This window comes from Leguminivora glycinivorella, chromosome 14, assembly GCF_023078275.1.
Source record: "Leguminivora glycinivorella isolate SPB_JAAS2020 chromosome 14, LegGlyc_1.1, whole genome shotgun sequence".
NCBI lineage: Eukaryota > Metazoa > Arthropoda > Insecta > Lepidoptera > Tortricidae > Leguminivora > Leguminivora glycinivorella.
In genome coordinates, this window is record NC_062984.1 from 18,869,309 (window position 1) to 18,894,019 (window position 24,711).

Sequence of the window (24,711 nt, forward strand, 5' to 3'; positions counted from 1 at the left end):
TATTGGAATACTCATTTGCACAGAAATTATGAGTATTTTTTTAAGGTAGTTAGTGCAAATATATGATAACAACCAAATTGAACAGTTTGACATAGCTGATTACAGCAAAACTTTCTGCTATTACATTTAACACGATCGACACCAAGTGGGCACTGGCACTCGTGAACTTTGTTCTCATGCCAGAGAATCCGCTGGACGCGTTCTCGTCATTCAAACGGGCGGTTATAAATTACGAGCGGTTTCTGACGTAGTGCGCCATTTTTTGTCTAATGTGTTAATTCTATGGTAAAGTAGTTTTATTCAGGGTGGGATATAATGTGTAACGTTTCCCGAGTTTGCTGCGATTCTTGGGAGCCTTGTTGGGAGCTTTACAACTTCCCCAAAAAAAAACTAAATCTAATGTCTATATGGCAAGCATTTTTGCTTCACTCACGTCATCATTGGCGTTGTCATCGCACTCCTCCTTGATGACGATGTTGGTGACGCCCTGGTTGTTGTTGGTGATGGTGTTGTTGTTGTTCAGTTTGGTGTCCTCAGGGCCGTTGATCACTATCTGCTGGTTCGGGGTTATGAACACCTGGAAAATGAATTCAAAAATGATATGTCAACTTACTCCTGTAAATATTCTGCAATGATATTCAATATTTTATACTATCTGGTGTTGAAACTAAGTCCGCGGGCTCTGACAAATCGCGAAGCGTCTGGTGGACATTACTGGTGACTTCCTCGTACAATGTATAAGCATTACAACACAGGGAGGAAATGTCTCATGGTTCTATTTAAGATAGCTATTAAAGCCTCCGCCACACAAAGCTTTTTGATAGCGTAGCGGAATGCACGTGCATTCCGCTGGCAATCCGCGCTCGGTAGTTCCCGCCGGCGTCAGCTGGGCGCAACGCCACCGTTCGGCGCATCGCTATCATTGCGCTCCGCTAACGCTACGCTCTCAAAACGCGCATGTGTGGCCGAGTTTTAAGTTTTATGCTTCTTCTTATTTGCTAAATGTAAATTTGTCTATAAATGAAAGGATTTCTGCTGGAGAACGATCTGTACCTGGTGTTGGATGGCCTGCTGGATCTGCTCCTTGTTGTCCTGCATCTGTTGGACCAGCTGCATGTCTTGCGGCAGCGCCGCCAACACCTGCAGGCCTGTTCACAACCATTACATCGTTATGAATTGGGCTTATTATGATAAAGTATTTTCTTGGGGTTGTAGTGAGAGTACTGTTGCAATAGTCAGTACCCAGTACCATATATACTACACTACTATAGAGTAGCTTAATGTTATGTACAAGTTTTTAGGTAAGGTGGTTTTTTATAGGCCTTTCGAAACATTGTTGCCTCTTTTCGCTTAAATTATCATAATTTTGTTATTATCTCAGCCACTCTTTGGAGCTCCTGATAAGCCAGTACACTCTGGATTTAATGACACATAAGGAGGAGCTCTGAAGCAACGCAAAAAGGCAAGCATGATAGAAAGGCATTTCAACGAAATTTTGATGTTTGTGTTATGGCCGCTGTACACATATGGCCAACGGTTCCACCAACCCCCTTGGCCAAGCGTGTAGAGGGCTACTTGGCCGTAAGTTGGCAGTTGGCGCTTGCGCTTGCCGGTTTTTTGTCCACACATCAAAGGATCTTGGCGCCAATGGCCAACTGCGTTTACACGTTGGCGCTTCATTCAGTTGGTCGTCAGCCGTCAGAGAGGACAGTAGTGAAATATTTACGAAAATAATAAGTTTATCTATGCCAATAATAGTGTAGATTTTAGGAAATAAAATAACCTTGCAAATGTTTAATGTATTTCCTAAAAAAGATAAATGTTCTTATCAGAACACAGATCAATACAACAAGATGGCCCTTACAGGGCGACTCGCGGTCACCAAGCATACGACAAATCAGGTTTATAAAAGTTTGAACGCGTGCGACACCGATCAGTAGCGCCCAAGTATACGACCCGCTAACAGTGTCCGTGTCCGCTCGGGAAAAAATCTTAAATCATCAATTTTGGTTGCAAACAATGGTCTCTTACAGCATAAAGTGGTGTGGCAAGTCTTCTAACACTTCTACATGTAAAAAAGATGGAACAACATTCCACAGTTAAGTCAAATTAATTATTTTGTTGAATATTGTTTATTGTCCGCGGAGTTCATTTATACTGGTCAATATGGTTGTGCTGAGCGGCGCCGAGGCGCGTCCATCCCTCTTTACCGAGTTAACAATGTGATATGCTATCCCTTTCACGTAAACGACTAGGCATGGGGCCATGTTAGTTTATGTCTGTTGCGGGAACTTCGTACTGCCGTTCGTACCATGTGCTACCATTTTATGAAATATAAAAGAAAGCAGATTTGTAATAGTGAATAATTATCTAGAATCTGTAGAGTCTGTAGTGGTATTTAGTTCATTGATTAGTTTAGAATATTTAGTTGGTTATTTAACTTAGTAAACGTAAGTAAAAATGCACAGTTTAGTTATTAGTTACTAGAATGATTTTTATTGAGATGCTATCACAATTATCATCCTCCTTGCGTTATCCCGGCATCGGCATTCGCCACGGCTCATGGGAGCCTGGGGTCCGCTTTGGAAACTACTACCAAGATTTGGCGTAGGCACTAGTTTTATGAAAGCGACTGCCATCTGACCTTCCAACTCGAAGGGTAACTAGGCCTTATTATAATTTAATTATAATATTATAATTTGTTGCAAAACAAATTCACCGCAGTACTGGTACCGGTACCATTGTCTATAATAGACATGTCCCATTCCCATCCCTACTGCTAATCATAAAGGCGCGCCATTATTTGAAACGACCAATGGCAGCACCGTGCGCGCCCGCTTCACCCCGCAAGGATTGGTGATTTGCGTCTCGAACAATATCGCTTGCATTTGGCTTCTAGTGGGGTGTTCTGTGTATCAGAATATTCAAAAAATTGTTAATATTTAAAATAATTTAATTTTACTTCGGGGTTACTATTTTTTAATCAAATTTTTCTGACAACGTCTATGACCTAGAATTTCCTAGACTTTTCCATTCCACGTCCATCTTTCATGAAGAGCCAATGCCAAGTGATTGGTTCGCCAATGTGTTAACAGCGGCTCTTATCTTGGCCAAGGGGTTTCACAAAGGGTTGGTGGAACCGTTGGCCATATGTGTACAGCGGCCATTAGATGACAGGCGTACGGTAGGCCCATCACTCACAGTAATGTGCTAAAGGCGCCACCTGCGCAGAGTTTATGGTAATATTCCCAGTGGGACGTACCTTCCGGCAGCGTGTTGCCGAGCACCTGCAGCCCGTCGCTGTTGTCGGGCGAGTACGCCACCGTCAGCACCGCGCCGCCTGCGACAACACAACAACACTCACTGTACTGTCGGATCATAGTATCATCCTCATACATAGGGGCTCGATGACATTACGAAGGAACACAAGACAGTTTAGTTGGGTTAGTAAATTTATTTCTAGAAAGGCGGCGTGAATCGTACTAAAGAAACTTTCTTATGAGTATCTTGGACCTTTGTGGTATGCAACTATGCAGTTGAAAGCTCAAACTTGTTATTTTGTGCTGTCACATGGAAATCCATCTACTTACTCGTTCCATTCCTGTTAGCTATGCATTACAGATGATTGAGCTTACATACAATGCTTAAGCCGATTGATCAAATACATATGTAATAAACCTCGCATGCCAATTCTTGCACCATTTACAAGAGCAAAAGGTGAACTTTAAGCATTAAAGTATGTTACATCATACCCATACTTTGTTGCACACATTTTGTTGGATATAATAGACGTTTCAGATATATGTCTAGTAATGAATAAATACTCCAGTGTTCACAAATAACCAAACATAGTTTTTTTATAAAAACGTTGAAATGCATGTTCAGATATTATTTTATATTAAAATGGAAACATTGCACAGTTTAACTTAAATTGAAATAAAAAATGTGGTAAGTAAAATATGTAAACTTTGGTAAGCCGAGACAATTTGACGGACGAGAACCGCCTAACAAAATAACTAGCGTGACCCGCTGTGTGCATCAGAATGACTGACCAAAGTGGCAGATCGATGTTGGAGTACCATCAGCATTTACTACCTATTTGCTACTATTTACTACTTATATTGACATATTTGCTACCTAAGTTAGAAAAAAGATTTTCCAAAAATAATGTGGGCAGTCATTCTAACGTCAGGATGACTGCCCAAACTGAGTATGTCGGGGTTGGACCACCTAATTTGCAACAATGTATATACTATGATTTACTACCTATTTGCTACCTACACATATATTTTTTTCAGATTTTTTAGGCAAAAAATAACGATTTTATGAGCAAAGTATTATTTTTAGAGATTTCTTCCATAAAGTGGGCAGTCATTCTGACGTCAGGATGACTGCCCAAACTGAGTATGTCGAGGTTGGACCCCCTAATTTGCAACGATGTATGTACTATGATTTACTACCTATTTGCTACCTGCACATATATTTTTTTCGGATTTTTTAGGCAAAGAATAACGATTTTATAAGCAAAATAGTTTTTTTGTAGAAATATCTTATACTTTTAAACGAGCAATTCTTGTATATTTATTTATTTATTTATTTATTTATTTATATATTTATTTATTTACACTGACGATCTCGGAAACCGCTCTAACGATTTCGCAGAAATTTGTTATGCGGGGGTTTTTGGGGGTGAAAAATCGGTCTAACTTATCCTTAGGTCCCGGAAAACGCGAATTTTCGAGTTTTCATGCGTTTTTCTTCGCGCGCCATCTCGTGTGCAGTAGTTGTACTGTTAAGACAGAATTCTTTCGGTCGATGTAAGTACTATTTATTGCAAACACTAGATGGCGACACAGGTCAAGGCTAAAACGAATAGAAAATACACTATTTGAGTTGCGCGCCATCTCGTGTAGAGTAGTTGTGTTGTTAAGGCTGAGAATTCTTTCGCTCGATGTAGGTACTATTCATTTTTGAACTAGATGGCGACACATGTCAAGGATACGAAACAGAACCGAGCGAAGCTCGGTTGCCCAGATATTGTTTCATAAAGTGGGCAGTCGTTCATACTTCAAGTTGGGCCCCCTAATTTGCAACATTATGTCCTATGATTTACTACCTTTGCTACCTACATATAATATCTATATTATTTGTGCCGTTTGTATATCCGAGGTCTTATATATAGAGAGTACGTCGTAGACGTCGCATCGGACCGATAGATGGCGCCATCGTTCGTTGTAAGTCGCTCCGGCGTCACACCGCCGCGATGTTGGTAGTCCCGTTTTCCCCACCTGCAACATAAGGCTCCTACGCGCCCCGGCCCGCCACCAGCCACCCTCATTGTTTCGTCGAACGCCGAAGTGACCGGTTGTCGCGTATTCCGTTCGAACATTTTTACAGCATGGTGTCTCGAAATTAATCTTTTAGTTTCTATTTCCTTGTTACTCCTGGTCAAACCAGAGTTATTCGCGTTTTTATTTAAAAAGTGGCTTATAACGTTTCGGAATTATGAAATTTTTCAATTTCAATTTTCACCGTCAATTCTTTCTTCCCTTTTAATTTACGCTCGTTCTTCTTGAATAATGAGATATATTATGCCTCGCTAGCGATCATTATTCGTCTTTCGGGGTTCTCACGATAGAAATGAACGAGCGGTGCTTTATGATTCTACCCACTTTTTTGTAAGAAAGTTCCATGCTGCAAAAATCGTTACCGTTAATCAGTTTTCTTTTTAAACTATTCGCATTTCCGAGACTAAAGTAGGAAGTGTTATCCGCGTATTAAAAGTTTCGCGCGAGAATATAAGCGGTAACGTAGGTAAGTTGCTCCGCCGGGGACCACGTGCTCCGGGGACCACGTGCTTCGCGACCGCGGGCTGCGCGACCTGCGGGCTGCGGCGGCGGCGGCGACGGCGGCGGCGGAGGGCGCGGTGGAGGAATACCGCGCTCCAAGGAGGTTTGAATTTCTCCGACGAATGGGTGAGCAGATTCATATTATTTTAGAAAGAACATGTTCGGTTTCCGATTCGGTGCGGAGGCCCCAAACCACGTGTCGGCGCCGGAACTTACTGTAGCGCTGCGATAGCGCCACTGACCGCGGCAGTGTTGTCCGCCGCGTCGGCGCCGCCGAAGTTGCGTAGAAGTTGCCTCCTCGTTAACGAGCGGTGCCGCCGAACAACGTTGTGGCCGCCACATAGGCGTCGCGTGCGACGCTGTAAGTATGTCTGCTGCTGCCCCGACGCGAGCGCCGCGCCGTTAGTGATCTGTCGTCAATATGCAGGCTACCAGCGCGGCCACCTTCTGCCCCCGCCTACAACGCCGCGAGCCTGCTGAAGCTGTCCACCAATATCGCTGGCCGCCACGTTTATGCTGGCGCCTCGATGGTGATGCAGAGCGTTCGTCTGCCGTGACAACGCCGCGATCCTGCTGAAGCTGTCCACCAGTATCGCTGGCCGCCACGCTTATGCTGGCGCCTCGATGGTGATGCAGAGCGTGCGTCTGCCTTGACAACGCCGCGAGCCTGCTGAAGCTGTCCACCAGTATCGCTGGCCGCCACGCTTATGCTGGCGCCTCGATGGTGATGCAGAGCGTGCGTCTGCCTTGACAACGCCGCGAGCCTGCTGAAGCTGTCCACCAATATCGCTGGCCGCCACGCTTATGCTGGCGCCTCGATGGTGATGCAGAGCGTTCGTCTGCCGTGACAACGCCGCGATCCTGCTGACTGTCCACCAGTATCGCTGGCCGCCACGGTTATGCTGGCGCCTCGATGGTAATGCAGAGCGTGCGTCAGCCCTGACAACGCCGCGATCCTGCTGTAGCTGTCCACCAGTATCGCTGGCCGCCACGCTTATGCTGGCGCCTCGATGGTGATGCAGCGAGCTCATCTGCCGTGACAACGCCGCGATCCTGCTGAAGCTGTCCACCAGTATCGCTGGCCGCCACGCTTATGCTGGCGCCTCGATGGTGATGCAGCGCGCTCATCTGCCGTGAAAACGCCGCGACCCTGCTGAAGCTGTCCACCAGTATCGCTGGCCGCCACGCTTATGCTGGCGCCTCGATGGTGATGCAGAGCGTTCGTCTGCCGTGACAAGCCTCAGTGGTGATGCGGAGCGTAATACTGTTAACCGCTGCACAGGCGTCGCAATCCTTCTGCTGCGTCTGTCATGACAACGCCGCAAGCTACTTGAAGTTTTCCACCGGTGTCGTCGGCCGCCACGCTGATGCTGGCGCCTTGATGTCGCCTCGATCGCACGAGGTAAGATTGCAGACGCGGCGACCTTCATCGCGCCACCGAGCGCAATACTGCGGCTGCCGCGAAGGCGTCGCTAATTTTCCTGTCGCGTTTGCCGTGACGACGCCGCGAACTCTGTCGATGCTGTTCACCGATGTAGCTGACTGCCACGCTGGCGCCGGTGCCTCCCGCGCTGACGGCGGCGACCTCGAGAGGGCCACCGAGCACGATACTGCGTGACGCGACAGGGGCATCGAAGACGCCTTTCGAGCTGACGACGGCCGTCTCAATCTCACCGCCGAACGTAACATCGTCTGCTGCAGTGACAAGCTGGTAAGATTGCTGATGTGGTCCCTTTGGTACTGCTAGCCGCCACGCTGATAACGCCCGTCGCGCCTAAGATGTCACGCTCACCGCGAGCACTGTCTTCCCCTACAATGGTGCCACGACCATATCCGGGCTCCGTCTGCTACGGTATCGTTGCAGACTCTGTTGCTGACCAGGCTGATACTGCCCTCCAATGTGACACGGGCGCCGCTATCAGCTGACATCCCGTAGACTATGGTATCCACTCTTCTCTTTCCAGTTCCCGTGAAGTACTTCGACAGTATTTACACTCTATTTTGACCAATGACTCCTCCGTCGCCGAAGTGAGAACAGATAAATTCTAAAGATGCTACGTCCTAACGTGGCTTGGCCACCCATAGTTGAACGAGGTAAGACGTCAATAACCGGACGAGGAGCCGCACTGCTGCGAGGGTGTCCTGACGATGTTCGCGAGCTATCTAATCGGAGAGGCGCCTCGCGAGACGACCCTGTGATTCCTGTACGTCGCTCATTGTGTAGGTCAAAGACATCGTAAAGGTTTGCGGAATTAAAAAAAAAAAAAACTCTTTCAGAATGTCCAGATCTGAATTCGAGCCAGCGTGCTGCATCCTGAGCGTGCGTCTGTTTACCGGGCGGACACCAAAACCGATCGGTAATCTGGCCGCGGGGGTTCCAAGTACACGACGATTTCCCGGAGGCTTGTGGCGCCCCCTGTCCATTCGAGAGATTAACTTATTCGCCGAGCCTCTAATAAACAAATTGGGAAAAATAAACCCGCTTCGCCTTAGTGAACTTGAGATTCCAGCTCAAAGCGAAAGGGGCCAGGAACTCAGGAGGACTTCAGTAGTTATCATCTGGCTCGACTATACTGAATTAATATAGAGCTTGATTCGATCGTAGAACCTGATTTCATCAATTTCACAACTTTCGTAGTCTACAGAGGAGGTTGGTTTCCAGCATTACCTCGTACAGCTGCCGATAGCTGTAGGCCAATCGCTCCTGTTTTGCTTGCATTTGCAGCCCGATAAGACCTTAAATAATCGGAATATTGTACAAAGTAAAGCTCTTCCGATGGAAAATAATCTTCAACAGGCGGTGGCGCTGGCGACTGAAGTGACATGCAGCCGGATTAAGGTTCGCATAGCACTATATGCTATGCACAGTTCGGTTGTATGTTATGTTATGCTGTACGATGGCAGGACTACATCTCTTCGGTTACGAGTAACTACGACAGTAACTGCTGACTCCAACAGACTGTCGTACGAGGTCAGTATGCACCCCCTGGGAGCCAAGTAAGTGACCTTCGGTGACCTCGCCTTCTTCTGCTTCGCCCGTCATCGTACCTCTTCGTCTGCGAGAGCCCTGCATTACGCCGTACAACGGTACGTATTAAGCCTCCGCCACACATAAAGCGCATTCCGCTTCGCTAACGCTACGCTATCAGCGCGCTGAATGCGCGCGCATTCCGCTCGCGTCCCGCGCGCGTTGCGCTCGCAATCCGCGCTCGTTAGTTCCCGCTAGTGCCCACTGGGCGCAACGCCAGCGTTTGTGCGGTGCACCGCCATTATTGCGCTCCGCCTACGCTCTCAAAGCGCGCATGTGTGGCGGTGTTTTAATTCACCCCTTGACCTGCTACCACGACGTGTTCAGCAACCACCAGCGATGCGACACGGACGTCACCTCTCAGTCTACGCTGTCGACCTTCATTGCACGAAGTAGAAATCCGTCGCATCGGGTTTTGGATTAGGTAATGGATTACCCTAAGAGTCAATGACTGACTTGAAGAAATCGACTGATACCTCCGTCCAGTGTAGTAGCAATCGACAGCGCTCGTACTTTTCATCTTCTAGGCTAGTTTTACCGAGCGACCAGTATCCTCAAATGCCCTCACTAAAAAGAGTTCAGAGTTCAGGAGTCTCGCTTGTAACCGCGCTCGCTTGACGCGAAATAGTCTGATCGAAAATACCAGTATCGTAACAAATAGCCCTCGGGCGCGTGAGTGATGACCTTTTTCTGTGTTTGATATGGACGTAAGACGTTGGACTTTAAATAGTCATATCAAAGCTAATATTGTTTTAGATAATTTTTACGAAGGGTTGACAAAAGCAGTATCAATTACGTTACCCTGCTACAGTACAGATAGTTACACTACTTTTACAGTTAATTTCCACACTTTGTGTCTGAAATTGGGTTTATAATAACCTGATAAAATAACGTGTCTGTTAATAATAAAAGTGTATCTAAGGTTTTTGTATCTTGTTCAAGTCAGCCTCGCCTACAATGTATAATAATGTCATTTCTCTAACTATTCGCTGACTAAAGCTAAACGTCATCACGAAAATCTCTAGGCGTTTCTGGCACCGAGATATTCGCGGATCGAAGGCGATTTCGACTGATACATCTGTCAAATCGGTTCAACAACCGATTCACTTATTCTTCTATGCTATGCCAATAGGGCTACCAAAGGCTTGCGCGCCAGCTGACTCGCCACCAGGAGATAATAAACAGGTCTCTATATAAGACCTCGGATATACAAACGGCACAAATAATATAAAAATTTTACCTTCCAATAAAATTGTTATTATTTTGCCTGGTATATCCGAGGTCTGAGTGATGCCTTCCTGGTAGGCTTAATATACCGTCGGCACTTCTCCTCAACAATGAGGGTGGCTGGTGGCGGGCCGGGGCGCGTAGGAGCCTTATGTTGCAGGTGGGGAAAACGGGACTACCAACATCGCGGCGGTGTGACGCCGGAGCGACTTACAACGAACGATGGCGCCATCTATCGGTCCGATGCGACGTCTACGACGTACTCTCTATATATAAGACCTCGGATATACCAGGCAAAATAATAACAATTTTATTGGAAGGTAAAATTTTTATATATTTTCATTTTATTTTTTTATAAATAAAATCTGAAAACATACATAATATTATGTAGGTAGGCAAATGGGGCCTTGGGGCCTATATTTATTTCATTTTATTCAATTTTTCATATTTAAAAAAATCTGAAAACATACATAATTATTATGTAAGTAGGCAAATGGGTAGTAAATCATAGGACATAGAATGTTGCAAATTAGGGGGTCCAACTTGAAGTATGAATGACTGCCCACTTTATGAAACACATTTCTACAAAAAAACTATTTTGCTTATAAAATCGTTAATCTTGGCCTAAAAAAATCCGAAAAAAATATATGTGCAGGTAGCAAATAGGTAGTAAATCATAGTACATACATTGTTGCAAATTAGGGGTCCAACCTCGACATACTCAGTTTGGGCAGTCATCCTGACGTCAGAATGACTGCCCACTTTATGGAAGAATTCTCTAAAAATAATACTTTGCTCATAAAATCGTTATTTTTTACCACAGAGAACCTCCTATAGAGTGGCAGTCTTGTATATTTGGTTCGCGATACGAGTCACCAGTGTTTGGGGTGCGAGGAGCGGGCGGGGAATGTGTTAAGCGCGCTGTGATTGGCCGTTTCAAGGACGGCGGGCAGTCGCGCCAGATGAAAAGGGACAGAAGTATGACTGTCCCTCTACTGACGCGTAAGTGGCCAATGTAAGTTGACCTATGCCGGCTCTGAATAAATTATAAATATGACTTATTTGTGGAATGTAATGCCGTCTGTTTTTAAATTTGAGCTTCTTGTTACCTTTCCACACCATTTATCACTACAGGTGGACATCTTTAAGGCATCAAAATACCCTTTTCCAATTTTTTTGTGCGAAAAACACGCGCTGCTTTCGGGTCTGTTACTTGGTCGATACTGATCGGGCACGGCGAGCGCCCGCGCTTATATCAGTGCAAATACTAGGAAGGCTGGCCACCGCGAGTCGTCTTGTAATAGATGTCTATAGGGGTTGGTCTGTGTTTTTTACCTAAAAAATCTGAAAAAAATATATGTGTAGGTAGCAAATAGGTAGTAAATCATAGTATAAACATTGTTGCAAATTAGGGGGTCCAACCCCGACATACTCAGTTTGGGCAGTCATCCTGACGTCAGAATGACTGCCCACATTATTTTTGGAAAATCTTTTTTTTTAACTTAGGTAGCAAATATGTCAATATAGGTAGTAAATAGTAGCAAATAGGTAGTAAATGATGATGGTACTCCAACATCGATCTGCCACTTTGGTCAGCCATTCTGATGCACACGACCCGCTACCGTTAGGGCAACACCACTCATGCACGAAGCCTACCGGCTTTACTGTTTTCAATATATTATTTGCTTGAAATAAATTAGTGTCTGCATGCAAAAGCGAATAGTAATAAATTCATTAGAATAAACTGTCAGTTGAGTTTCACAACGATTTATGCAACCAGTCACGCAAATTTGGGTGAAGAACATAATTTGTTTTTTAGTAAACAATGCCTTAGCAGATTTTCTGAGTCAGAGTAGGTGGCTATCAGTGTTAGCTAAGTGATTATAATATAATAAGCCGTGCTAATAATATTTTAAGTGCCATAACATCTTTTTTTTTTAATATAAAATGTGTATTTCCTAATAAATAAAATAATTAGAAAGACTTAGTACAATTTTTTATGTAGTACTATTTATTTACGATAAATCGACACTACAAATTACAGAACAAATAAATAAATAGTGGATTATGAAACTCTTTAAAATAAGTGCTCCGTAAAATGACATAAAATCCAACTTACCAACGCAAAAGTTACTTACTACTTACCTCTAAGAGCGACTATGGACAGGGAAAAATGTACTTAATCAGTTGCGAGACCATCTTAGAAAATGTTTGTTTTACAATCAATACTAATATTAAATATTATTATTTTATATATTATTATTATTATGGGTTAAATTGTGGCGTAGGCGAGAGGTTGGCAACCTGTCACTGCAATGTCACAGTTTCGTTTTCTTTCAACCCCTTATTTGCCAAGAGTGGCACTGAAGCTTTAGTAGTTTCATGTGTTCTGCCTACCCCTTTATGGGATACAGGCGTGATTGTATGTATGTACTAATATTATAAATGGGAAAGTGTGTGTGTCTGTTTGTTGGGCCGTCTTTCGCGGCTAAACAGAGGGACAAATTGACGTGATTTTTTAAGTAGAGATAGTTGAAGGGATGGAGAGTGACATAGGTTACTTTTTGGCTCTTACCTACCCCTTACTTCCGTAAAATAAGGGGTGGAAGTTTATATGGAGCATTCCGCAGTTTTCGAATTTAACGTGAGCAAAGCCGCGGGCAAAAGCTAGTATGGAATAAAGCAAGAAATAAAGCACTTGTGGTTATGTTAGAGAACTTTAGTTGTCTGCTTGTCATCTGACAATACAGTATTAAATGTTGACAACCAGCCTGGCCTAGTGGCAGGAGGTTCAAACGATCTCTCAAACTCACCTCAAATGGTCTATGTAGTTGTTGTATGAGTACCCAATACAAGACTTCTTAGCTTACCGTGGGACTTACATTAGTTGTGTTATGTCCCTATTATATTTAATTCACCCGGCGTATAATGGGGTAAGGGGGATAGCTTTTTTTTAAGAGCGCTATGACAAAAAATGGCGATATATTGTAAAATGCGCAATATTCAACGATAAAATTGTACACTTTACCAATACTAAAAGACAGTAAAAATACTTGTTTCAGTTAGAACATCTTATTGACTGTCGGTTAATTAAAAAACATATGTAAGAAAAAGCTTATTCAATTGGTAATGATTTTTTTTCTGATGCTCGTTTAGGAAAAACCGCGTGAAGCACTGATTTCGGAGCTCTTATTATGTACAATTTGATAAGCTCCCTCTCATAAATGCGGTAAATTTAAGTTCCTAATATCTTGTACTGTAAGCCCATTAAACAATATTTATCTTTTTGGTCCTTTGAAATTGAGAAATTGAAAGTAAAACGAACCCAATTTTGTCTTAAAAATACATCGAAACAAGTGATAATTTCTCCGAAAATCTACATGTTATCGAAGTTATTTTAGTATATAAATAATCTACACAATCTGCTTAAATTGCTGTTATCCATTTGTCGTTATAATATTTTATAATGATTTTTTGCCAATTTTTTGAAAACTAGCTTTCCTGTCGCTATTTTACCGGCGACGGACGCCTGCGATTTCAGTGCCGCGCCGGAGCTCGAGGAGGTGAGACGTATGTCGCTTCGCTCTCCGAGTTTTCATCGCGAACGTCGAGAATATTTATCGTTGTGTGGGTCGGACGCCTTGTTTATACACGGGCTATCCTCGCATTGTGTGTGTGTAAACAGCGACCAACGAATTTGATCCTAGATCCGTAAATATTTGCTTTTGTTATGTTTGAATGTTAAAGTATTACAACGTTATCTTATACTATTAAACGAGCAATTCTTGTATATTTATTTATTTATTTATTTATTTATATATACCGACGATCTCGGAAACCGCTCTAACGATTTCGCTGAAATTTGTTTTGTGGGGGTTTTCGGGGGTGAAAAATCGATCTAGATCCCGGAAAACGCGAATTTTCGAGTTTTCTTGAGTTTTTCTTTCGCATTTGTAAACGTAAAATATGGTCCTTAATTTCGCCGCGCGCGCATCGATTCCGCGTAGCTCAGTCGCACGAGGTCGGTCTAATGTACGCAGATAGATCGTAGGTGTCAGGGTTTCGAATCCCGGCCAGAAATTAAGTTTTGTAGGGTGGCGGAATAAGACGCCAAGTAGGAACCAGTTGTTTATTGGTTTAACTTCCAATATTACAAATAATCATCATACAAGTGGAGTACCTAGCTAAACATGAGTTGAAGGTCCTCAGGGACGACCACTGCAAGACCAAAGGCCAACCGATTATGAAGCTTATGGGCGGTCCGTGTAGACGGTCTCGACCCGTGCTTCATTTGTTGGTTGGACTTGACGTCCCGTGAGAGTACCAGGAATAACAGGATCTGTGTTGTCTCTCCCTCTGGTACGTATGCAGACGAGAGAGTATCAAAACGTGTGTAGATCGGTTTATACTCCAGTTCCATGGAGTTGACGAAACACTGTACTGCTCTGCTTGTGAGGGTTTGTGAGAACCCTCCCCCTGGAGTGAAGCTGGTCCAGTAGTGTTCAACAGCATTGATAACTAAACAATTTCCTTTGCACATGATACGTTGCTTGCATCCTTATTTCTATTACAGAAAATATTGTAGGGTAGGTGCAACTTCTTCTTTGACATTGAGGGTAGTTGTCATTCATGGGCCCCACTTGGGCGCAACTTAAGATCGGGGGCGGTACGCATCGGCATTCTCATCCCCTTGCTCTGTCCACTCACGGCTAACCGAATATGAACTTATGGGCGGTCCGTGTAGACGGTCTCGACCCGTGCTCATTTGTTGGTTAGGCTTGAGGCATAGCATAGGCCGTCTCTCAAGCTTCACCGCTAACGAGTGAATGACTGATCGGCGGCCGCGCGGCGCCTTTTATTACGGTTTCCGCGCCGCCCGCGCTCTCCGCGCCGCTCGGAGTTCTTCACGCGCGCTCGGGTCGATCGGTCCGCTGATCGTGACAGGTAGTGATGTCCGAGCGAGAAAGTATTCGGATCCGCGCGCTCGCGCGTGATGTTATTTTGTCTCGCTACAGTTTTTGTTTTTTGTCTTTTTTTTTGTTTTTGTATTTATAAGAGTTTTTTTTTTATCTAAAGACGTGATATATTAAAATAGAACCGAGCGAAGCTCGGTCGCCCAGATTGATGATTAATATGTGAAAATTACAATACGGTCAAGATGGTAAGACACATCAAGATGGTACTCGGGATCTGATGATAGAGCCAGAAGGTGGTCACCAGTACCAGTGAACCATATGGCTAAACCACTTCGTATTTAGGCTCAATGGGATCGTCTCAATAAGACCTTTGACAAGAGGTGGTACTCAGGGTCTGATAATGGAGCCAGATGGTGGTCACCAGTACCGATGAACCATGGAACTAAACCACTTCGTGTTTAGCCTCATTGGAATCGTCTCAACAAGACCTTTGACAAGAGGTGGTACTCAAGGTCTGATGATGGAGACAGATGGTGGTCACCAGTACCAATGAACCATATGACTAAACCACTTCGTGTTTAGGCTCATTGGGTTCGTCTCAACAAGACCTTTGACAAGAGGTGGTACTCAGGGTCTGATGATGGAGCCAGATGGTGGTCACCAGTACCGATGAACCATGGAACTAAACGACTTCGTGTTTAGCCTCATTGGAATCGTCTCAACAAGACCTTTGACAAGAGGTGGTACTCAAGGTCTGATGATGGAGACAGATGGTGGTCACCAGTACCAATGAACCATATGACTAAACAACTTCGTGTTTAGGCTCATTGGGTTCGTCTCAACAAGACCTTTGACAAGAGGTGGTACTCAGGGTCTGATGATGGAGACAGATGGTGGTCACCAGTACCAATGAACCATATGATAAACAGACATCGGATTCCGTGGGGCGAAACTTCTTGACAGCTAGGGACTTCCTATATCGATAAACTCATTTATCGATACTAGTTCTAAATACTAGTGATCACACAAATGTTTGCTTATAAAATATTTTTTTATTAAAAGAGTATGCGCATGTGACACTGTTTAAGTTGCAGGCGTCCATAGGTTACGGTAACCGCTTTCCACCGCACCGGACCGTATGCTTGGTTGCCACCGACGTAGTATAAAAAAAAACATTTTATAATAAAATAAGAACTCAATTTTCTTCTTCTTTTTTGAAAACGTTTTTAAAAGTTTACTCGTCACAATTTATTTCGACGCTATTTATTTTAGACGCTAAGTATGAATTTCATACTGGTCTTCAGAACAATAGTTTCAAAAAACACACACAATGTTGGGGGCGGTCACTAGTATATAGAACTAGTATCGATAAATGAGTTTATCGATATAGGAAGTCCCTAGCTGTCAAGAAGTTTCGCCCCACGGAATCCGATGTCTGATGATAAACCACTTCGTGTTTAGGCTCATTGGGTTCATCTCAATAAGACCTTTAACAAGAGGTGGTACTCAGGGTCTGATGATGGAGCCAGATGGTGGTCACCAGTACCAATGAACCGAGAAACTAAACCACTTCGTATTTAGGCTCATTGGAATCGTCTTAACAAGACCTTCGACAAGAGGTGGTACTCAGGGTCTGATGGTGGACCCAGATGGTGGTCACCAGTACCATTGAACCATATGACTAAACCACATCGTGTTTAGGCTCATTGGGATCATCTCAATAAGACCTTTGACAAGAGGTGGTACTGAGGGTCTGATGATGGAGCCAGATGGTTGTCACCGGTACCAATGAACCCATGTAACTGAACCACTTCGTGTTTTTTATGTTATTCACATAATCGAGTTGGTTTTTTGGTGACCACCATCTCTCTCCATCATCAGACCCTGACCCTGAGTACCACCTCTTGTCAAAGGTCTTGTTGAGACAAACCCAATGAGCCTAAATACGAAGTGGTTTAGTCATATGGTTTATTAGTACTGGTGACCACCATCTGTCTCCATCATCAGACCCTGAGTACCACCTCTTGTCAAAGGACTTGTTGAGACGATTCCAATGAGCCTACACACGTGGTTTAGTTCCATGGTTCATCGGTACTGGTGACCACCATCTGGCTCCATCATCAGACCCTGAGTACCACCTCTTGTCAAAGGTCTTGTTGAGACGTTTCCAATGAGCCTACACACGAAGTGGTTTAGTTCCATGGTTCATCGGTACTGGTGATCACCATCTGGCTCCATCATCAGACCCTGAATACCACCTCTTGTCAAAGGTCTTATTGAGATGATCCCATTGATCCTAAACACGAAGTGGTTTAGTCATATGGTTCATCGGTACTGGTGACCACCATCTGGCTCCATCATCAGATCCTGAGTACCACCTCTTGTCAAAGGTCTTATTGAGACGATCCCATTGAGCCTAAACACGAAGTGGTTTAGTCATATGGTTCATTGGTACTGGTGACCACCATCTGGCTCCATCATCAGACCCTAAGTACCACCTCTTGTCAAAGGTCTTGTCAAAGACGAACCCAATGAGCCTAAACACGAAGTGGTTTAGTTACATGGTTCATTGGTCCAGGTGACCACCATCTGGCTCCATCATCAGACCCTGAGTACCACCTTGAAGTAATTAGAATTGTATTTGACTTATTTTATCATCATATTAATATATATTTTACTCTAATACTTATCATAATAACAAAAGCAAATATTTGGGATGGGATCTACTTAAATAATTATGATCACAGTTTATAATTATTACTTTAATTTTTAAATAAATTTTAACATAATTAATATTATTTTGCGCTATATTCTAGTATTTTCGTACAAAATATTGTTTATTAGTAATCAAAAGTTTGTATCGAGATAGTAGATTGTGGTTGTTACCAAAATTCCATAGGAAGGATCAAGATTGTTTTGTCCATTATTGTAGTGCGAGCGAGTGGAAAGACGTGCTAGAAAGGGTCGGCATATTGGGCTCGCGCGGCGGGTAAAATACCTAATTTCGCCCGACGCCGAAATGTTATAACGCTCTTAAACTATTTGTAGTGTTGTATGAAACAGCACTTACCTTGTTGGAAGCCCTGGATGGGGATCTGCATCTGGTACTTGGGCTGCTGCTGCTGCAGGATGTTGGGGCTCAGCACCTGGATCTGCACCGTGGGCTGCGGGTCGCCTGGAACACAAACAATTTTCTTTATAAATTACTAGCTTTTGCCCGCGGCTTCGCTCGCGTTAGAAAGAGACAATAAGTAGCCTATGTCACTCTCCATGTCTTCAACTATCTTCACTTAAAAATCACAATTCGTCGTTCCGTCTTGCCGCGAAAGACGGACAAACAAACAGACACACACACACACTTTCCCATTTATAATATTAGTATGGATAAATGTTAATGAACAATATATATATATATATATATATGCCTAAAATATTTCCTAAGTAGGAATGAGACAAACTGCCCAGATTTATCAAATAAGTTTCCTTATGGCAAAAGATATTAGTCTCGGGTCGACATAGAGCGAGGCACGTCGCGAGGAAACGAAACGCACGCTAGTCCGAACGAAACGCACCCGCACGAGTTCCTTGCCTCACAAAGTTTCTCTCTGTGTGGACCCTATTCATCTAGAACAGTGGTGGGCAAAGTACGGCCCGCGGGCTATGTCCTCAAAAGGACTGTATTATCCGGCCCTCCATCAGTCCTTCAAAATAGTGTGTGATATAGCTTATTTAATAGCCAGCACTGTAGTAAAAATGCATTTAAGGTAACCTTTCCCGCCTCTAAAATCCTTTTATATTTTGGCCCCTAATGAAAGTTTACCCACCACTGATCTAGAATTGATCCTGTATCGACTATAACTCACCCGGCTTGGCTCCGGGCAGTGAAATAGGCAGCGTGATGAGCTGCGGCGTGGCCTGCAGCCCGTCCGCGCGCACGTACTGCACTCCACCGTCGTTGCCCACCATACCCACCACCTGCAAACATATTATACACTCACTGATCTTTGGCAGTAGCTTTACTGATTCCAACTTGACGACTAAGCCTATTTATAGTTTAAAAAAACCGGCCAAGAGCGTGTCGGGCCACGCTCAGTGTAGGGTTCCGTAGTTTTCCGTATTTTTCTCAAAAACTACTGAACCTATCAAGTTCAAAACAATTTTCCTAGAAAGTCTTTATAAAGTTCTACTTTTGTGATTTTTTCCATATTTTTTAAACATATGGTTCAAAAGTTAGAGGGGGGGGGGGGGGACGCACTTTTTTTTCCTTTAGGAGCGATTATTTCCGAAAATATTAATATTATCAAACAATGATCTTAGTAAACCCTTATTCATTTTTAAATACCTATCCAACAATATATCACACGTTGGAGTTGGAATGAAAAAAAAAATCAGCCCCCACTTTACATGTAGGGGGAGTACCCTAATAAAACATTTTTTTTCCATTTTTTATTTTTTCACTTTGTTGGCATGATTGATATACATATTGGTACCAAATTTCAGCTTTCTAGTGCTAACGGTTACTGAGATTATCCGCGGACGGACGGACGGACGGACGGACGGACGGACGGACGGACGGACGGACGGACGGACGGACGGACGGACGGACGGACAGACAGACATGGCGAAACTATAAGGGTTCCTAGTTTACTACGGAACCCTAAAAATGTAGCCGTGGGCGGATATCATATCGGCATGACTTTTTTTTCATGTAGTATTTCATATTTTATTTCATAGAAAACACCCATGACAGGAACAAATTATGTGCTCATCACACATATAAATGCCCTTAATACCGGTATTCAAACCCAGGACCACGGCTTAGCAGGCAGGATGACTACCCGCCGTCACTACCAGTCATCAAAATTAGCACATCCATTAAACAATTCTGTAATATTTATGGGCTTCTTGACCTTATTGTGGAACTCAGTCAATCTGTGTAAGAATGTCCTATAATATTTATTTATTTATGATACAGTTTACTTTAGTTCGCTTTTGAATCTCTATTCCTACAAATTGTATATAAACTGTTGTACACAATAAAGTGATTACTACTACTACTACTTTATAATCCAATCTAGAACCCACCTGTTGCAAAGTGCTTCCATTGCTGGCGACATTTTGCTGCAGCTTTGTCACCGGCAGCTGCCCGGTGGTGGTCACAAAGTGTGTCCCCGCAGCATTCGCTGTGGAGAATGCTGCGAAATTCATCTCCGAGTCTTCGTCACTGGAAAATTCAAGAATCATGGTTATTTTTATTGCTTTCAAACAAAACAATGCAAAGTCCTTATTTGGTACCATATCCTAATTGATTTTGTGTTTGGTCATTGGTGATAGTTGAAGTTATTCCATATATTTATTTACCTATTAGTTACCACCAAGTTATTACCAGTGGTAACTACAGGGAATGTTTCTTCCACCTTTTACCACTCTAGTTTTTACCACGGGAAAGTTAGGAAATAAAAGTGTCAGTAGTTACCACTGGTAACAATTTGATGGTAATTCATGGACCCAATACTAACCCGTATGTTACCATCAGCACAGCAAGGGTCTTAAATAGGCTTGTGTAGGACATGTACTAATAGTACAAAAGACACGATTCCCTGCACTGTACTAGACCGAACTACTCCCAAATGATTCTGCTCTCTAGTACATTTAGTACACTCACACCTCACACACGCGTAACATAATGGGAGCAAAAGGAGCGAAGAGCCGAGGAGTGACAATGACAGCAAAGCGATCCGTGTGATCCTACCGAAACCAACCGAGAGCGCGCGAAAACGGCCGATCAGCTCTCGGCTAGTACGAGCGAATGTTACTGTACACCATATGCAGAATTTATCTCTCGCTCTCTCGGTGTACTACTGTCCTAAATGTCCTAAAAGAACGAACTAGTACACTTCGGAGATCATACTAGTTGGGAGCGATCTTTTCAGTGAACGAGCAGGCACAACTCTAGTCTTAAATATCTAAACATGCAATCTAATTAATACCTCGAGCATATCTGTGAGCGCTCTAGCATAAACATGTTTTTGGCAAGTGTTAATATTTTTATGTTTATCCAGAATCATGTTGAACCATGTAAAAATAAATGATCTTGACTTCGCAAGGGCATATGATGTTAGGCAGCAAATATTACAGTTTTTATTAATATTAACAAAGAAGATCTGAAATGAATTATTATGATTTTAATGATTTTTATTTCATTCATATTAAACTAATGTCACATTCCAATGTATTCTGAATTGTCATTTCGTTAGATGTAAAGTATTGCATATTTACTTCATAAATATTCTGAAAAATAAAATTCGATTTTTGCTTGCTGATAACTAGGTGGCTGGAAAAAATTAGGTTTTTCAAATTGCATAATATTTGCCTTGTTATTTATATGTACAATATAATTAAGAGAAAGCAGGAAATGTTCATGTAATATTTGAATGTGTACTTATTTTAAATTCTCAGTTCTGAAATACATTTTAGTGAATTAGAATTCATGAGGATGATGATGATCAGATCCAAACCAAACCTATGTGGTGCACCAGTAAATATCCATAATCACTACAAAAAAAGTGAAAACATCAATACCAAGAAGCATCATCTCTGGTAGGCATTTTCTGCATGTCGCACATATCGCCGCCGCCGCCGCGCGGAAAAATCACTGTCCCACTTAAATCGACCCCCACGTCCCACTATCCCACCACTGGGGTCTGGACTGCTGGGATGGTGATGGTAGGGCTACGGCATACCACTACCGGCCACCAAACGCGACACTACACTAAAATTTATTCAACGAGAAACTAAGAAAGTGGGTTAAAGAAAGTTTAGTCGACAGGCGAGTTTGCTATACGCGGTACACTCTCGTACTGTGTGCGTGTGTCTAACATGATACTCACTTTCTCTTTACTGAACTTTCACAAGACATACAAGGTGTGGCTCCGGTTCAGTGAGTGCCTTGCTCGTTGGGTAACTTGACGCTATTATTAGTTTCATGCATGCGAAAATGCGCATTTTTCATGCGGTTGCTAAACGTTTTTCGGTCTTCATTATTCGATAATGAAGAATATTTTCTCAAGCAAGTCAAGCAACACTTAGTAGAAAGTTTTAAGGTCTAAAGAACCTACATGGCAGTGTCAATGACCTCGATACAGTTACTACTGTTTCCAGAGTAACCGTAGATTTGCGTAGCAGTATAATACTTTGTTAGATTTAATAAACAAAACATTTTGGACACAATGGTGATCTAATAGATGACAAAAGAATACAAAGGTGAATAAAATGGGCAGCATAAAGACTTGTAACAAAAATGGCCGTTCTTCGAATATTTAGTTACGCAATAAAAGAATACAAAGTACAAGGATTTTAATAAAAGTTTTCGAAGTTTTGATCATGGTCGAGCGTCAGCAGTTCGCAAAAGGTGATTCACCCCTTCCGACTCCTTGCCGCCGGGCGAGTGCCCACCACGCACGCGACGCATCCCCACCAAGGTGCGGGATCCCCTCCATGTACCTCCGAACACCAAATCACTCCCGCTCCCGACTCCTTCCTCCACCGCCAGGAAATCGCGAGAGGAGGGGTTGCTCCGTCCGGCACTCTGTCGACGGCACTCTCGCGGCCACGCGCCTCGACTAACGGTACAATATAGTACCGCTTGCCACAACACGATTCAGAAATAAGGTCACGGATATTCTCACGTAATAAACAAACATGAAAATAACACTTACCTCTAGTAATTGTGGTATGAACACCAATGTTTTGTTTGAAGAGTTTCGTCTGACCGTAATTTAATTACTTAATTTAACAAGTGTATGTAAACAGCATCGTATCCTTTCTCTCAAATCACAAATGGATTGAAGTCCGTCCGCCATTACTGTTATTGAGATTAGAAAATATTACGCCAGAGGGCGCCTAACCTAAACAACTCGCACGCCATTGGCTAAATTCTACAGGTACCTTGAGGGATTTTTTAATTTCTTAAAACATTTCCGTGCTTGTTTTAAAACCTAAACCTCCCTAAATTCAGTTTTATAACAGCGGGAGGCAGACAATTTCATTTTGTAAAGTGATAGTTAACAGACAGATCTACCCGCCTCTGAGTACATATTTATAAGCTTCTTTCTCAAGCAGATAGCGAAATCTTGGTTTTGCACCATTTGATTGTTGATTTTTGGGGCGTTTTTCCTCGGTTAAACAAGGTGGTGATTCTGATTGACAATTTATACTCATGAGCTTCACATTGGATCAACTTCATTTAGCATTGTAAAATTAACGAAAAATTAAGAAAAAGGTTTAATTAATTAATATTAAATATAAAGTTACATACATACTATGGCATGCTTCACAATAAATACACACAAAATGTACACAATCAGGATCACTAAAACGGATATTGCTGTCCTGATCTTTGAGTTCTTTCTAAATGCAATTCAAACAACAGCTTGTTCTCATAGTAGTAACTGCTTTGGGCTGCACTTATTCCTGGATCATAACTAGGTCTTCTTTCGGAGTCAGACGATGAACTTGGTGAGGAGATTCCATTTTCGAGGTTTATGTTATTAGCCATATTCGATTCTTGCGCCTGGGAAGTACTTGTACTGGCAAGGTTGTTGTTTATATGCAAGTTATTTATCCTCTTAGATAGAGGCATAAATTCGCACGTGTCATCCTCCCTAGCCCTTTTTCTGAAAATTTATAAAATTTACGTTAGAGATACGCAAACCTAAAGAAAGATAGTACATTTCCGAGTGTTGTTGTATGATACATACCTATTTTCTGTCATATTTCTGAAAATATAGTTCCCATTGTTTGGTCCAGCACATGTGTTCCAGTTAAAGGACGAGATTTTGCCAAAAGTCATGGGCCCTTATCGCTGTAAAGACGAAATAAACAGCTGATTGAAAATTACGTTATTTAGTATGTGACAAGTGTGACAAATGCTTCATTCATTTGTTCGCATCTTTTTTTTTAATGATTGCGACACCAGCGCCATTCTCCTTAAGGTTGTTTTACACGATTTACACTTATAAGCATTGGAAATGGAATAGGACTAACTTACGTAAATAATTGTGATGAAAATAATATGCATATTTTTCTATGTTGATATTTATTACAAATCTGACTAGGTTCGGCGTTTCGTGTCTTAAATTAATAATTAGCAAACAACCAACAGATGTCGCTGTACATACAATACCGTAGTACGTACCGTACCGTACGTACAAGCTACACTAACCGTCGTGGTTGTAACGTAATGTTCGCTTATAAATGATAACAGGTGGCGTTGCAATGTAGAATTTATTTTTTAGTACAGACCAAGTACAGACAGATGGTGCCTTTTTGTGCGAAAAGTGCTTCATTTCTTGTCAGGTTGAAACTTTGGAGGGCCATCTGTACTATAATACGATACACGTGCGCAAAGGAAATTCTGAACTCGCTTCGGACTTCCTCTTTTCCGTATTTGTATCGAAATGTACTATTATTCTAAATAGTACCTACATTACAATACAAGTGCCAAAAGTTTCGGTCGTGTTTTAATACTTTTAATTTATCGCCACTCGTTTAGAACTTCCTTTTTTTCGCACTTGTATCGTAATGTTACTATTACGATGCAAGTGCTAAAAATAAATAAATAGTATTAAAATCGTAACGAGATTTAAATTCGATTACACTTTCGGAAAATTATAATCATGTTAAAATTAAT

General features: G+C 42.6%; 2 protein-coding genes across 5 annotated transcripts in view; both read right to left on the bottom strand.

The window, feature by feature from the left end:
- LOC125233189 (zinc finger protein 853-like) overlaps positions 1-22,898 on the bottom strand; it is a 32,283-nt gene extending 9,385 nt beyond the window's left edge. For 2 of the 4 annotated variants that reach the window (XR_007177833.1, XM_048139085.1), the window contains exons 1-7: positions 21,603-22,676; positions 20,106-20,244; positions 18,884-18,995; positions 18,091-18,195; positions 3,263-3,340; positions 1,054-1,148; positions 434-577 (exon numbers count right to left, since the gene is read on the bottom strand). Coding sequence is in view for 3 of the 4 variants with exons in the window: in XM_048139085.1 (XP_047995042.1) it covers positions 434-577; positions 1,054-1,148; positions 3,263-3,340; positions 18,091-18,195; positions 18,884-18,995; positions 20,106-20,244; positions 21,603-21,646 (717 nt within the window). In the remaining variant the exon portion in view is untranslated. Of the gene's footprint in view, positions 1-433; positions 578-1,053; positions 1,149-3,262; positions 3,341-18,090; positions 18,196-18,883; positions 18,996-20,105; positions 20,245-21,602; positions 22,677-22,738 lie in introns of those variants that run through there. The other 2 variants (XM_048139087.1, XM_048139086.1) reach the window with 2 other exon arrangements.
- Positions 22,899-23,289: 391 nt separating this feature from the next.
- On the bottom strand, positions 23,290-23,952 carry LOC125233612. Its single transcript, XM_048139673.1, has 2 exons — positions 23,780-23,952; positions 23,290-23,695 (listed from the first exon to the last, which is right to left on the bottom strand). Exons 1-2 carry the CDS (start codon positions 23,869-23,871, stop codon positions 23,392-23,394), a joined length of 396 nt encoding a protein of 131 aa, XP_047995630.1. The 5' UTR covers positions 23,872-23,952; the 3' UTR covers positions 23,290-23,391.
- Between the last annotated feature and the right edge of the window lie 759 nt (positions 23,953-24,711).

Excerpts from the sequence above, each read along its gene's own strand:
- LOC125233612 (XM_048139673.1), bottom strand. The coding sequence starts at position 23,871 with ATGACTTTTGGCAAAATCTCGTCCTTTAACTGGAACACATGTGCTGGA. Across the intron at positions 23,696-23,779 it reads AGAAATATGACAGAAAATAG|AAAAAGGGCTAGGGAGGATG; the intron begins GTATGTATCATA and ends ATAAATTTTCAG.